Source organism: Lemur catta, chromosome 3 (assembly GCF_020740605.2).
Source record: "Lemur catta isolate mLemCat1 chromosome 3, mLemCat1.pri, whole genome shotgun sequence".
NCBI lineage: Eukaryota > Metazoa > Chordata > Mammalia > Primates > Lemuridae > Lemur > Lemur catta.
Genome location: NC_059130.1, coordinates 41571449 through 41588315, shown reverse-complemented (window position 1 = coordinate 41588315; position 16867 = coordinate 41571449). Strand labels below are relative to the sequence as shown.

At 36.0% G+C, this 16867-nt stretch overlaps 1 protein-coding gene across 1 annotated transcript in view; it reads right to left on the bottom strand.

Moving 5' to 3' along the window:
* ANKRD45 (ankyrin repeat domain 45) overlaps positions 1-16867 on the bottom strand; it is a 37794-nt gene that overhangs the window by 20064 nt on the left and 863 nt on the right. Inside the window, exon 2 of the mRNA XM_045547339.1 lies at positions 7306-7657. Coding sequence (XP_045403295.1) covers positions 7306-7657 — 352 coding nt within the window. The remainder of the gene's footprint in view (positions 1-7305; positions 7658-16867) is intronic.

Here is a 16867-nt window from a genome sequence, read left to right as displayed (position 1 = left end):
CTTTTTCCCTGCACAGGCACTGTTCTGTGTACTTCACAAGTATCAATTCATTTAAACCTCATAGTGATCTTATGGCATAGGTGCTATTAAATAGTATTGTTCTCAATTATGTATAAGGAAATTGAAGCACAGAGAGGATAAGTACTTTTCTCAAGGTTGCTATTAATAAAAACTAATGAATGTGCCAATGATAAGGTCAAATGCAAGAACTGAAATGGTGATAGTCAGAAACAAGTAATAGGCCATGAAGAAAAACACGCACCTATCTACATTTCTTGACCTGCCTACCAACAGCGGTACCACACTCTTCAAATTCCCCAAATCATGTTGTTTCATGCCTCCATAACTTTGCATATGTTGTTTTTTTCTGCCTGGAATAGTAATTACAGTAGTGAAATAAAATAATACCAGTTCACATTTTATATTTACTTAGTCTTTATACTGGTATTTTATAAACCTGGGTTTGGAATTCTTTTTTTAATTAGTGAAATTATTTAATACAGTTCAAATAAAAATTAAGGATTAAAAAAGCAAACACTTTAAAATAAAGAGAACATAATTAATCATAAAAATTGCAAATGAAACATTATCTGATCTCTTTTTTTAATGTGTTAATGGTATCACCAGGATATTTTTATACAAATTTTTTCAGTTACTGAAGTTTTCCTGATTCAAAGTTAACTGGAGTTATAATGAAAAGAAAATATTTTCCTTCAAAGTATCCCATCTCTAATTTGAAAATAGAGATATCTCTTTGAACAGCTTTTTGTTTTTTAACTAGCACAACAGACTTTTTTTTTTTTGAGAGTAATCTATACTTTTTCTTCTCAAAGAAAACATTGTTCGTTCACATTTATCTTTTTTAGTTTCCTCATGTACAGAAGGAGATTCCATGACAGTTTCCTGACCAATTTCAAAACCATAGAGTTCACATTCTACTTGTTTTGGAGGTCTTTTAACTTCAGCATTTTTGTTACAACAGAAATTCTGCAATATCACAATACCCCAATAGATCAATAGTGTTCTAGTTGCTGGTTGAAAGTATTCCATTCTTATGCCTGAGTAACAGCAGTCTTTCCTTAATTCATAGAAAGTGTTATGATACACAATTTTCTTAATTTTAAGTTTTTTTTCTTGTAATATTTTTCTTAAAATCTTTAGGACCTGCTAGTAAATGACCTAAAACTTAAATTATAAACATAAAAGTTCAGAAATAGTTAATCATGCTTAAATTGTCAACTTAATTTTTTTGTGATGCTTATTGTTGTACTTTTTATTCAAAATAAAGTCATTTGATAGCATCAAAAATGTCAAATATCAAATTTTCTATTACATATTTGGGTTTTTTATTTTTTTGTTGATATATCATAGCTGTTCATATTTTGGAGGTACAATTGATATTCTGACACATGTATACAATGTATAATGATCAAATCAGGGTAATTGGAACATCCATCACCTCAAACATTTATCTTTTCTTTGTGTTGGGAACATCACAATTCTCTCTAGCTATTTTGAAATAGACAATAAACCTGCATTAACTATAATTTCCTTACTGTACTATCAAATACTAGAACTTATTCCTTCTAACTGTTTATATGATAGAAGAAAATATTATACATTGCTCCACAAAGCATAAAATATTCTTTAAAAAAATTATGTTTTCCAGATTTTTCAACACCCAGACAAGATTAAAAATCTCTGTTCTTGGCCGGGCATGGTGGCTCACGCCTGTAATCCCAGCACTCTGAGAGGCCGGGGCAGGAGGATTGCTCAAGGTCAGGAGCTTGAGACCAGCCTGAGCAAGAGCGAGACCCCGTCTCTACTAAAAATAAAAAGAAATTAGCCAGACAACTAAAAATATATAGAAAAAATTAGCCAGGCATCGTGGCACATGCCTGTAGTCCTAGCTACTGGGGAGGCTAGGCAGAAGGATTGCTTGAGCCCAGGAGTTTGAGGTTGCTGTGAGCTAGGCTGACGCCAGGGCACTCTAGCCCAGGCAATAGAGCAAGACTGGGGAATGGTCATGCTTGAAGGTGCTGACTTGGGGAGGTGGGGGGTGGGGGGAAGGGATGGAGGTATAACTACATGGTGAGTGCCAGGAGCAGTGTCTGGGGAATGGACAAGCTTGAAGCTCTGACTCTGGGGGATGGGCAGGACATGGGCAATATATATAACCTGAACTTTTGTACCCCCATAATAAGCTGAAATAAATAAAAAAAAAGAATGTCTGTTTTAGTTCAAGAGTTATATGTATTCAGAACTCAGAGAGTCACATGATCCTCTCATAGTTGTTTTTTAAGTACCAGGAGGTAATTATACAGGTAAGTGTGGTGCTATTTATAAGGTCTGGAGATGTCAAAGCCTCTTTATCTTGTATCTCTCAGAGTACCAATCTACATTTTAATAAAAACCTTAAGAGAGGATCTGGTTCTCAACTTTGCATTTTTAAGAACTTGATTTGATTCATTCTTCCAGGGGAACAAGCTCATGAGAACTGAATCATCCCAATCAAACAAGAAATTGACAGGTAGACCTTAATGTAATTCATTATTTTACAATGATTAAAAAAATCATTGCCAAGTTGACTGGCAGAATTCAATGACCAGTTCATACATACTTTCCACTGTAAAATCATCTTCATGGAATGTCAAATCTTTATTTTATATAATGCCCAGAATAATGCTTAATTCATTTCCTTCCCTGTAAGAAAGTCTACATGGGAAACAAACAGCATCAGAAGATTTAACTGAGGAGATTTCTGTATTGGTTTTCTTTCCTGCTGAAACAAATTACCACAAATTTAACAACTAAAAACAATACCCATGTACTATTTCATGCAGGAGTGGGGAACCTGCAGCCTTAGGGCCACATGCAGGCTTCTAGGTCCTTAAGCGCAGCCTTTTGACTGAATCCATATTTTACACAACAAATCCTTTTATTAAGAGGAGTGCAGCAGAGAAAGATGAAGCTTTTCTTGCCCCCTTTGGTGCTTAAAAAAGAACAATCTTAAGGCCGGGCGTGGTGGCTCATGCCTGTAATCCTAGCACTCTGGGAGGCCGAGGCGGGTGGATCGCTCAAGGTCGGGAGCTCGAGACCAGCCTGAGCAAGAGCGAGACCCCGTCTCTACTAAAAATAGAAAGAAATTATCTGGCCAACTAAAATATATATATAGAAAAAAAATTAGCTGGGCATGGTGGCGCTTGCCTGTAATCCCAGCTACTTGGGAGGCTGAGGCAGTAGGATCGCTTGAGCCCAGGAGTTTGAGGTTGCTATGAGCTAGGCTGATGCCACAGCACTCACTCTAGCCTGGGCAACAAAGCAAGACTCTGTCTCAAAAAAAAAAAAAAAATCTTAAAATCAGAAGGCCACAGGTTCCCCCCGCCCCTCCCCGGGAGACTCTGGGGGGAAATCTGCTTCTAAGACCATTCAGGTTGGAGGCAGAATTCAGTTTCTTCAGGTTGGAGGGCTAAGGTAGCTGATTCTTTGCTGGCTGTCAGCCAGGAAGCTTCCTTCAGCTCCTTAAGCCTACCTGCATTCCTAATCACATTGTTCCCTCTGGCTTCAAACCAGCAACTACATGTCAAGTACTTCTCACACTTCAAACCTCTCTAACGACTTCTGCCAAATCTCTTCTAACCCCAGCTAGACAAAGTCCTCTGCTTTTAAGGACTTACAGGATCAGTTTGGGACCCCCTAAAATAATCCAGGCTAATCTGTTTTAAAGTTCCTAATCTTAATTACATCTACAAAGTCCCTTTGCCATGTAATGTAACACATTTACAGGTACTAGGGATTAGGACATGGACATCTTTAGAGGGCTAGTCTTCCCACCAGAGTCCACCCATTAGCCTCGTACAAATGCAAAATACATTCACCCCAACCCAAGGTCCCAAGGTCTCATCACATACAGTGTCAACTCAAAGTCCAAAAATCTCATGTAAATGTCATCAACTCAAAAGTCCCAAATCTCATCATCAAAATCATCTAAATCATGTGATGAGACTCTGGGTATAATCCATTAAGTACAGTTACTACAGCATAATTCCTCTCTATCTTTGGATATATGAAATTAAGGAAACAAGTTATCTACTCGCAACATACAATGAGATAGGCATAAGATATAGGTATGGACACTCTGGCTCAAACGGGGAAAATGAAAGGTAAAATGCACTCACTGGACCAAAGCAGTTCTGAAATTGAGCCAGGTAAACTCCTTTAGGTTTCAAAGCCTGAGAATAAGGCTTTGAGACCTAAAGGTTTCACCTCTGCCCTCTAGGTTCTTGGCTTCACCCTCTGGGCTCTCAGGCCTCTGAGCTGTCCCTTCTTCATGTAAGGTAGCATGTGTTTGCAGCTGAATGGCTCACCAGCCTGCTTCCTGACAATAGAATTTTGGTGGTGCAACAGTCTTCCTTCATTTTTTACACTCTCTTTCCCTTTCAGTTCAAGCTGGCAGTGTTTTTGCTGTTATAAAATTCTCAATGACTTTGTAGGTCTCCTGTGGGTGTGTTAGGGATTTGATTCACTCACTTAGACAAAAGCCAGGTCCACAAATCCTTTTGAGATAATCCCTGCTTCATTTTTAACTTCTGTTGAGATGGCTAAGGGATAATGCTTTTAAGCTTTCCAGAGGCTCCCCAGCAGTTTGAATAAAGGGATACCCTCAGCCATATCCTTAATCTCTTGTATCTAAATACTCTGAACTTTTGATCTTTCCATCATGTCAACAAAAGGTTGTAGAGTCACACACTCAGGTTTTTTCTAGAGTACGCTTTTCTTTCAGTGAATATCTTGATTTTAATGTCTTTGCCATCAGGATAGGCTTAGAATTTCCCAAATTATCAAGTTCTTTTTTCAATTTATCCCTTTCCTCTGGCATTTTACTATACGCAGCAAGAATAAACCAGGATGCACCTTCAACATTTAGTCTGGGAATTTCTCTAAATGAGAAGATTTCATGGTGAGCATAAAATCAGAATGAAGAAATAGATTATCTCAGAGTATATCATCAAGTTCTGAAAAACTGTAAACCTATCCCCACATATTGGGAAATACCTACCAAAAGGATGGCAATATTCATGTCAACTAGTCAGAATACCACCTCCTCCCTTGAATAGTGCTAGGAGCATGCTGTCAAATATTGATTTGGGGCTTTCCTTTTCCTTTATATAGTATGGTTTTTAGATATTACTATTATCCCCATTTTTACATATGAATAAACCATAACACAGAAAGGTTATATAATTTGCCCAAGTCACACAGCCAAGTTAGTAGAAGAGCTAGGATTTTAAGCCAAGCAGTCTGGCTCTAAAATCTATGCTCTTAGCCAATCTATTATAGAATCCTTTTGTAATTTGCTTTTTATCTCAATGTTATATTTGTGAGTAGTATCCATTTTAATACCAAAAGAGCTAATTCATTCCTTTTAATTATTGTGTAATATTCCATCGTATGACAGCTCATGATGCATTTATTTACCACCTGTTGATTTATATTATTTCCAATTATTCACTATTATAAGCAATACTTAAATAATCATCAGCATGTGTGAGAGTTTACTAAAGATACATATCTAGAAATGGAATTCTGGATCATTGTGTATGTCCATTTGCAACTTTATATAAATGTTCTTAAACATCATGGCACCAATTTACACTCCCTATGGTAGAATAAAGGAATTTCTATTTCCCATATCTTCACCAATACTTAATGCTGCCTAGCATTTAAATTTTTGCCAATCTGATGAGTAGTGGTAGCTAATTGTTTAAATTTGCATTTTAATCATGAAGTTGAGCATATTTTCATACATTTATTGGCCATGAGAGTTCCTCTTCCATGAATTGCTTGTTCCTATCCTTTGCCTATTTTTCTATTGAGTTGAACTTTTCTCATTGATGAGTACACTGTCTTTACACAGATATATCCACTGTCGGTTGAGAAGATATTGCAAATGTCTTCTCCTACTCTGTGGCTTATTTTGTCACTAGTTTATGGTATATTTTGTGTGTAATTTTTAATCTTTATATATAATATATCAATCTTTTCCCTTTGTGTCCCTTATGTCTTAAGAAATCCTGTAATAGGTCAAGAATATAACTTCTATATTTATTTTTCAGAAAGTTTAAAATTTTTGCTATTCACATTCATATCTTACAAGCACCTGCAATTGATTTTTATGCATGGTATGAAGTAGGTATCTAATTTTAATTTTTTTAATTTATTTTTTGTAGAGACAGGGTCTTATTATGTTGCCTATGCTGGTCTTGAACTCCTGATCTCAAGCAATCCTTACACCTTGGCCTCCTGAAACAGGCAGTGAGCTACTGAGCCCAGCTTAATTTTACTTTTTTTCCAGGTGAATAATCAACATTCTCAGATATCACATATTAAATAGTTCATAATCTCCCCCACTGAAATGTAGAGTCAGCTTTTTAGTTTGCATTTTTTTAAAAAAATCTTCTGGGATATTAACTAGATTGATAAATTAATTTGTAAGAATTGATATATTTATGATATTTACTTTCACCACCTGAAATATATACATACTTTGGGTCTTCTTTGATGTAATTCAATAAAGTTTTATCTTTTTGCCATTAATGTCTTGAAATTCCTTTGTCAGATTTATTCCTAGATTCTTTATCATTTTGTTATGAATAAGATCTTTATTTTAATTACATTCTCTAATTGAATAGTGATGATATATAGAAAGCTACTGATTTGGAATATTGGTCTTTTGTTAATATTCTTGCTAAATTCTATTAGTACTAATAGTTAGTAGATTCCCTTAAATTTAAGTCTATGTGCCTGTGGATAACAGGAGTTTTCTTTCATCTACTCTAATCCTTATATTGAGTAGTGGGCTGGTAAATGTATAACAACCAGTTCACTTCAAAAGAAAGAGATAATCAATATTATTGAGCACTTACTACATACCAATTTACTATGTGCCAAGCACTGCAATATTTATATTTATTATCTTATTTAATTCTCATAACGCCCTAAAGAAAAATACAATTATCCCCATGTTGCAGATGAAAAAAGAGACAAAAAAAAAATCAAGTAACTTGCCAAGTCACATAGCTAATAAATAGTGAAGTCTGTGTTCTAAAACACTAAGCCATACAATATCAACACTGATATATTTACACGTACCCACATACATATGCTTATATGTACATATACATATACATATATAATATATGTAAAGTACGAAGCAGGCACATCAAATTTATCCAACCTAAAAGATTGTACATGGCATCTTTAGGTAGTGATAAGCAACACTAACGAGAGAAAAAAGAAAAATACCTCTGGTGGTTTTTTCATTCAGATTCACACCATATTTTGCCAAAGCTCTAATCACATCACTTTGCCCAGCCATGCAAGCTGCATACAACAAATTTCTCCCAATGATGTCTTCTTCCAAGAGTAGCTGCATGGCCTGCTCATGATGAGGATTCTCAGTGTCCTCGAAAATCTTCTGCAAACCTTCTACATCCCCTGTGAGAGCAGGTTGTAAGAGAGGGTTCATAGCAACTGTTTCCTCTGGTTCTTGGGCTGCTTCATCTTCATCTTCTTCTTCTTGCTGTGAGAAAAATGCTGATTTTTCTGAACTCACTGACTCTGCAGGTCCTTCTGACTCCATTAACTCCAAAAGTACCTAAGATTTAAAAAAAAAAAAAAAGAAATAAAAACCTGCTCAAACAAATCAGTATTTATTTATTTGTTCAGGCAACTGACAATATAGATGAAATGGAAATACTTAGCTATTCGAAAATAATTGTAAAATACTTCAGCCAATCAATAAAGTTATTATCATGCACCTATTATGAATAAATACACTGCCTGAGTATATACTAAAATGCAAAGGGTGTGATAAAAATAGTAAATTCAATAGGAACAGGAGAAGAAAGAGATCAATGGAACCTAAATTCATTAGGAAAAGACTGAAAGAGTGTTAAAGTGACCTACCTGCCTAAACAAATATCCCTGCAAGGGAGAACTGAGAAATATAATTAGATCATTGGAGCCAAGTTATGAAGACTTTAAAAATTAGGCATTTACACTTAGAATTCATTTACTCAGTAATACTTACCAAAAGCTTATTAATATACTAAGTGCTGTGTAGGTACTATGTAAAGTATAAAAAAGAATCAAATTTACTTCCTGCCCTCAACAACTTACTATTTCAAGGGAGAAAATATGACATACACAAAGTAAGTATAATAAAAGGTGACAAGTGGTTAAGTACCATAACAAATGAAATGCTATGGGAGTTTGGAAGGGACAAGATTAATTCCAGGTAGAATTAATCAAGGAGGTCTTAATAGTGCTGACTCTGGCAGAACACACATTAAATTGGGAATGATTCAGAGAAGAGTACCATAGTCCTCTCATATGTACAGTAATGCTTGTGGCATCACTATTCACAACAGCAAAAAACCTGGAAGGAAAAAACAATGCCTAGGAGGAAAAGGATCATAAACTGTGGTATATTTATACAAACTGGTGTTCAGCAGTTAAAAGGAATAAATTACAGTGCTATACTATACAGCTTCTGATATGGCTCCCAACACCCAACCCCTGCCCCTGGGTATTCACACCCTTGTATAATTTCCTCACCTTGAGTGTGGGCTGGACATACTAAATAGCTTCTAATGACGAGAGTACAGCAACAGTGAAGGGATGTCACTTCTGTAATTCGGTTACAACAGAGTGTGGCATTTGTCTTGCTCATATTTTCTCCCTGGCACTTCTCATGTACTGTGAGGGAGAGGGCCACCTTTCGGGAAACTGAAGGTGACTTCTGGCCAAAAGCCAGTAAGAATCTAGGCCCTCAGTCTAATAGCCCATGAGGAACTTAATTCTGCCAACAACCACTGAATGAGTTTGGAAGTGGATCTGTCCCAGTTAAACTTTGAGATGACTGAGGCCTCAGGCAACGCTTTGATTATGTAGCCTCCTAAGAGGCCTTGAAGGAGAGGATCCAGCTAAGCTGTGCCCAGATTCCTGACCCACAGAAACTGTAAGATAATTAATGTGTGTTTTTTCTAACTACTAAGTTTGGAAGAAATTTGCTATATAGCACTAAATAACTAAGACATACAACAGTATAAATGAATCTTAGGAATATAATATTACATGAAAAAAGTAAATCCTAAAAGATTATACATATCAAGACTATATCTTGATTAGTATCAAGATATCAAGACTATCAAGATATAGTCTTGATATGTATAATCAATTAAAACAAAGTTAAATAGACATTATAGGAATACAAGCAGATATATTTAAAAAAATTTTAAAGAAGAAAAGCAAGATTGAACACAAGATTCAAGATAATGTTTACCAGGGGTAGCGGGTGGAGGGAGAAAGGAAGATTCAAGAAATGAGATAAAGGGAATTATATATTTAGTAAAGAATATGGCATTTAAGCTAGGCCATAAAGAATGGGCAAGACTGTTTTTCAGAAGTCAGAAGGAAGGGAATTCTAGATAGAATAACATAAGAGCAGCAAAGCAAAAGTCACACATACGTTTGGGAATGAGTAAGTTGGCCAATTTGGTTAAGTATAGGCCATTCAAAATAAGCAAGAACTATACTCTTAAAGAAAGGCTGAGACTGGATCAATAAAGTTGAACTTAATTTTGCAGGCAACTAGTGGGGGGTAGCCGAAGGTTTTGGTGCTGGAAACTAAACATGTTTGTAGATTGATCTGACAACCCTAGGTAACACATATTAGAGGAATAAGAGAATAGAGGCAAAAAAGAAATACTGATTAAGAGAGTTATTGTAAAAGTCTGAATTAGTGGGAATAAGCACTTTAATTACTCATTCGTACAATCCAGTATTTATTGCATTCCTTCCTATATGCCAGGCACTGTGTCAGGTCCTGAGGATTCAATAAGACAGAAAAGATCCCTCCCATCATGAAGCTATATTCCAGTGACTGGACACAGGTAATAAAAAATAAAACAAATGAGATAATTTTAGATTGTGGTAAGTGGTTCAAAGGAAATAAACAGGGTGAAGTGCTAGAAGTAACAGGGAAGTGAAGAGAAAAAACTTGAAATAGGAAAGTCAAGGAGATGATATCGAAATAGTACTGCAGAGAATGACAAAGACAATAAAGGCCCCAGGAAAATGGAACATTCTTAAGCAGGAATAAAAGGCCAGATGGCAAATATTTTAGGCTTGTGGCCCTACTATCTCTATTGCAACTACTCAACTCTGCAGTTGTAGCATGAAAGTTGTCATAGACAATACACAAATGAATCGGTGTGGCTGTGTTTAAAGCAAACATTATTAACAAAACAGGTGGTGATCCATAGGCCATAGTTCACTATAGAACTAAACAGTGCTAAAACAAAAGAAAACTGTCATTTAGTTCTATGGTGAAGTAAAAAAAAGAAATGGGCTAATAGTGGAAAGACAATTGTGATGTGCATTTTAAATTGATAAAATGTTAGAACCTTCTCTATCTACTATAGCCCTACATTAATCTCTTCCTCCTATAAATGTACATAATAGTTGTAAGCTGTTAAAATTCAGAATTCTTTGATTACAAATAACAGAAAAGCCAAACAAGATTGACTCTTTAAAAGTAGGAGATTCTTTTCCCATATAACAAGAAATGTAAAGATGGAGATGGTTCAGCAGCTCAAAAATATATATCCAAGCTCTTTCTATCATTCTACTCTATCATACTTAGCATGTAAGACTTTCATCTTCATGACTGTAGCCTCATGGTAACAAGATAGCTGTCATAACTCCTGCTATTGTAACAGAGGGAATGGCCTGGAAAAGGGTAAAATGTTTTACAAGGTGTCTTTAATTAAAAAAAAAATCACACTCTATTTGGGAATTAAAACATGCATCCCTGCCTGAGGCCAGTAAATCAGAAGGGCAAGGGAGTATTCTTTGTTTTTTTGTACCACAGGAAATGGCTCAACAGAACTGTCTGGACAGAGGCCACAAGATTGTCTTTGCCAGAGATGGGGTAGATCAAGACCATCAACTACAATTGAACAACAATAGCCCCAAGCTGAAAACTCCCTTTGAAAGCTCTGTATTTCTGCTCATGGACAGGACGAGAGTACTTTGAGAGTCTCCATCCTCCTCATTTGCCAGCAAATTAATAAACTTCTCTTTTCTTCTCCTCAAACCACTTGTCCTTATTCTTCTGATGTGGCCTCAGGGACAAGTGCCGAACTTTCAGTAACACTATCACATCTTCATTCATGGCAGGAAGAAGAGGGAATCCCCCAGAAGATACCAGTGATATCAAGCCCTTCAAATCTCTTTTAAGAAGAAAGCAAAACAAAATCTTTCCTAACAAGTCTCAGCAAGCTTCCAGTTATATCTCAAAGGCCAGACTGTATAATGTAACTACCTCATCTTTAAGAAAAAGGAAAAAAAAGCAAGTTTCTTGATTTTTCCAGCTATAACGGCTGGAAGCAACATAAATGGCTCTGGGAATAAGAGTTGAGTTAGCCAATCATTCATGACTCCACTATAACACTAAGTCCAAATCTTATCTTTGAGATTGTTTAGTCCAATTCCTTCATGTTATAGATGAAATATAGTGGAAATCTGTAATCCTTCTATTTGTCTGGCATCTAACTTTCCACACTCCCAACCCATTCACACACACACACACACACACACACACACACACACATACTCTTTCCTTAAAGCATCTCTATCTCAGTTTTAGCGAATTTTTCTAATGGAAAATAAAGCAAACTTCCCACTATAGAAGAGAGAGGCAAGATTTTCTTTCTCTCCCTCTCAGCACAAGCCTGGGGGCAGGCACATGATTTAGATTCAGCCAATCAACTGCTCAATCCCATGATCTTGACTCTTGAACAAGGGATACAAGGACATGAGGCTAGTTGAAGGGCATTGATCACAAGTGACAGAAGCCATGTGCTGATCAAACTTCCAGCTGTGAGAACATGCTGTGGTTCTTGCAGTTAGATCCTCCAGAGTTCCCTTGGCTTGCTCATTTCCAGCCTCCCACTGCTTATGTGGGCCTTTAATACAGTACTCAGATGCAGACTGTTAGTTGTCTTCCCCCAAATCTAATCTCTCCTTTTGGAATAGAATCCCATACCCTTTTCTTCCCAGTCTCTCTTGTAACACAGCGTAGGCATATTCCAAATCATAGGTAATAAGATGTAAGCAAATGTGTAGTATGCAACCTCCAGGAAAGTATAATTCTTTCTCACTAGACTGTAAACCTGATGGTTGCTGAAGCTTGCATAGCTAATTTAGACCATGAGGTGGATGTTCTGTTCAAACACATACATATCATAAATTGTATATATTATTTCTATTCTAATATATAGTATATATATTAGACATTTATGACATTTGGTTTTAATTTTATATATGCAAATATGTTTAACTTCTATTAATAGAGTGATCAATTTATTGTTCAGTAGTAATGGATGATATATCCTGAGTGAACTGTATTTATGTATAAGTATATTTATGTATAAGTATATTTGCATATATACTTTTTTAAACAAAATAATATTTCTCTTTACTACATGTAACACACTGATTTTTTTATTCCACTCTATTTTTTTAAGGCTGGGTGTCACCTATTAAATTGATTTCATGACCCACTAAATGGGTTGTAATCCATAGTGTGAAAAAAGATTAGTCTTGAATAACCACTATGGAGACTATACCAGGAAATCAACGAGAAGAAATCTAACAGAAGTTAAACAGCATGTGTTTACAGTTAATGGTTTGAGTGACATATGTATCCAGGACAGTTCTAGTTACTTCTGTTCTCCTGGTGTAATTTTTAGTAGCAACCACTTTCACTTTCAAAAGTGTCCATTATTACTAGACAATAATTTGGTCACCCTATGAATAGCAGTTGTGATCTTCTGGAACATTTCTGTTAAAGATATCTGTATTCAAACCTCAGAGAATGGTTTGGAATGCGTTTGGAATGCCATTTCTCATTGGCACAGCAGGGACTCAGACATAAAACCTTGAAGATACTGAAAAAATCCTATTTTTGTTTCATAGTTATTCCTGCTACTAGGCCTAAAATAGCTTTATATCTCCATTCCAACTACCCAAATCCTATTTAGGTCAAGCTATAAATCCATCTTCTTCCTAAAGCTTTCCTTGACTCCTCTCTTGAATGTACCCTGGCCTCTCCTTACTCTGAACTCCAAAGGCCATTATGTATAGTTTGTACCAAGTAACTTGCCAAACATATTATTTTCTAATTGTTTGATGCATGTAAGACATCTATCCAGTTGGACTGTAAACTTGCTGAGTGCAGGATCAAACTTTGTGTTTCTTTATGTCACTTTATGAATTACCACAATTCTTGACAGGTCAATATGTGTTTAGTAACTCTTAAAGTCAGACTTGCAATTTCCAATGCTTTTCTTCTCAACTAAGAGCAGTGGGTTTTGTTTGGAGTCAGAAAGACTTGGTTCACAATCCAACCCTGCAACTTATTAGCTGCCTAATACTTGGCAATGTACATAATTTCTTGTAGGAATAACACGAGAGCCTAACTTATATGATTGTTCTGAAAATTAAAATAAATTAGATGATGCATGTGCCAAAGCACATGATGAGCAGTCAGTAAGTAGAACCTACCATCATTATTATTATGTTATCATCAATCCTCCAGCAAAGTCATTCATGAAGCAAAAGAAAAGATAGTAATGCTACTATTTCTTTTCTTCTTCTTTTTTAATATAAAGTATTCCTATGTATGGTGTGAGTAAATAATTTTCCACTCTACTACCACCAGACACTTGATTACAGACAGATTCTTCCACATCTAGAGATCAATCTGATCCCAGGTTAATTCAGAGATTTGGAGACAAACTTTATCAAACCTGGAAATATGATTCAGGCCAGAATACTCAAAGCTACTCTTGATATACCTTGAAAGCAGCTTAATTTCCATATCAGCCCATAATCAACATGATTAAGGTAGCAGTTCTCAAATTCTTTGATCTCAAGTCTCTTTACAGTCTTAAAAATTGAGAACCCCAAAGAATTTTGTTTATATGGGCTATATCTATCAATAGTTTATATTAGAAATTAAAACTGAGAAATATCTATTAATTCACCTTAAAACAATTACATGTTAACATAAAAAACTTGGTTTATGAAAAATAACTAGGCCTGAATAGAAAAGGTTGAGTAAGAGAGAAGTCACTCCCTCTGCCTGTCTTCAAAGTGAGACATAAGTTTTATCCTGCCTTCAGGCTCAGGCTTGGACTGGAACATATACCACTGTCTCTCCTGATTCTCAGGCCCTCAGGCTCAGATTGGAACTATTCCAACAGTTCTCCTGGAGGGTCTCCAGCTTGCCCACTGAAGATCTTGAGACTTTTCAGTCTCGATAATGACATGAGCCAATCCTTATAATAAATCTTTTTGTTTATTCATTTACACAGTTGCCCCTCAGTATCCATGGGGGATTGGTTCCAGGACTCCCAAGAATACCAAAATTCACAGATGCTCAAGTCCCATATACAGAATGGTGTAGTATTGCATCTTGTACCTTATGCACATCTTCCCATATACATTACATCATCTCTAGATTACTTATAATACCTATTATGATATAAATTCTATATAAATAGTAGTTATACTGTATTAGTTAGGGAATAGTGACAATAAAAAAGTCTGTATATGTTCAATACAGACACAATAATCCATTTTTTTTTCCAAATACAGCTATTTTCAATCCACAGTGTTGAATCCACAGATGCTGAACATACAATACAAAAGGCCATATATATATATATATATATATATACACATATAGATATAGATATATAGATATATATAGCTCATATTGGTTCTGTTTCTCTGGAAAACTCTAATACAATTAGCATTTTAGAAGACTTATAGTGGCCATATCCATATGTCAGCCACTGTGAGCTTAACAGCTTCCCAATGCTTTTCTGATGAGATCAGTGGTGATACTAACGGAAGTGGAGTTTATTTATATTATAGCATGAAATATGTTAACATTTGGAAAATCACTATAACTAAATGAACCAAAATTTACCAATGACTGCTTTACTGTTCTACAAGATTTGCTTCACTCCCCACTATTTTCCATGATGTTACAAAATCAGGCATGGGTAAAAGATCCATTCAAAGTATAAGGCAGATCACTAGATTTTAATGTTACACAGTATGAAAAGTTCACCAATATGGCTTTGGATTCCACATTGCAACTAGTCCGCATTTAAGAAACTACCTCTTGTCAAGTTATGGTGCAGTCACAAAGAAAAATATGCACTATTATCTGAAAAAGCTATTAAAATACTACTCCCTTTTCCAATTATATCTCTATTTGAGGAGGAATTTTCTTTATATATTTCAACAAAAACAACATATCACAACAGACTGCAGAAGCAGATATGAGACTCTGCCTCCTATTAAGCCAGAAATTAAAGACATTTGCAGAAATGAAAAACAATGCCACTTTCTTACTAATTTTTTTGTTTTGTAAAGTTATTTTCCCTAAGAAATATGTGAATTATGTTAACATATGAGCTTATTTCTGTTATTTTTAAAGGAATTAATAAACTCTTTAAAATTTCTCACTTTAATTTCTAATTCTTACTATATTTATAATACTTACTATATTGATAGATTAACCCACATAAAGGAAAACTCTTTGGGATAAATAATTTTTAAGAATATAACGGAGTCCTGAGACCAAAAAGTTTGAGGGCCATAGCTTTCAGACATATACGAGACCCACAAGTAATGAAGAGTCTTGCTGGGGGGCTTGCTGCCACCCTGTTACTGTAGCACGCAAGGAGGCTCTGTAGGGAGGGAGGGCTGTAGAGCAAATCCACTCCAGCCAGAGCTGAAGGGAAGTCATGCCAAGAGCTCAGTGCAACTGAGTGAGCCAGGGAGCATGAGAGCTGGGGAAAGCCACTGAGTTTTGACCAAACCGGAACAGAACTGTTCCCAAGGCACATAAGCCAAAGGTTATACCTAAGAACATCATAAGGGGAAGGAGAGCCCAGTGTACCAAGAACAACACCCCAGAGCCCAGGGATGGCAAAGAGACCCAGACACTTCCCCATAGCTGATTTTATGAGCCATCCACATGCATCCACATAGCCAGGGCACCATCTCAAGGAGAAAATCAGAGAAGTTATCTGAGAACCTAAACATTTTTATATAAGAGAAATTAGGCCGGGCGCGGTGGCTCACACCTGTAATCCTAGCTCTCTGGGAAGCCGAGGCAGGTGGATCGCTCCAGGTCAGGAGTTCGAGACCAGCCTGAGCGAGACCTCGTCTCTACTAAAAATAGAAATAAATTATCTGGACAACTAAAAATATATATAGAAAAAATTAGCCGGGCATGGTGGTGCATGCCTGTAGTCCCAGCTACATGGGAGGCTGAGGCAGTAGGATCGCTTAAGCCCAGGAGTTTGAGGTTGCTGTGAGCTACTGACGCCACGGCACTCACTCTAGCCAGGACAACAAAGTGATACTCTGTCTCAAAAAAAAAAGAGAAATTAAACACTAGCCAAAGAAATCAATTATAGATGGAGCTAAACTTTAAAACTAATTGGGTGTTTACATTATTTCTTTTCTAATAATCAGTAAGTGAATGCTCATGAAAGAAACTGGATCATAGACAAAAATAAATTACATTTTCTTTGCCCACAAAAGTAATAACATGAATCAGATTGTAACCCCACTACATATAACCAAAGTTTCATAGAGAATATGAGCACGGGGAGGGGAGAAGGGAAACTAGAACTATGAAGGTAAAATGGCATAGCTTTAGCCCTGATTCTGTTATTTATTAATTATGCAATTTTTCTGAAATGAGAATAGCACC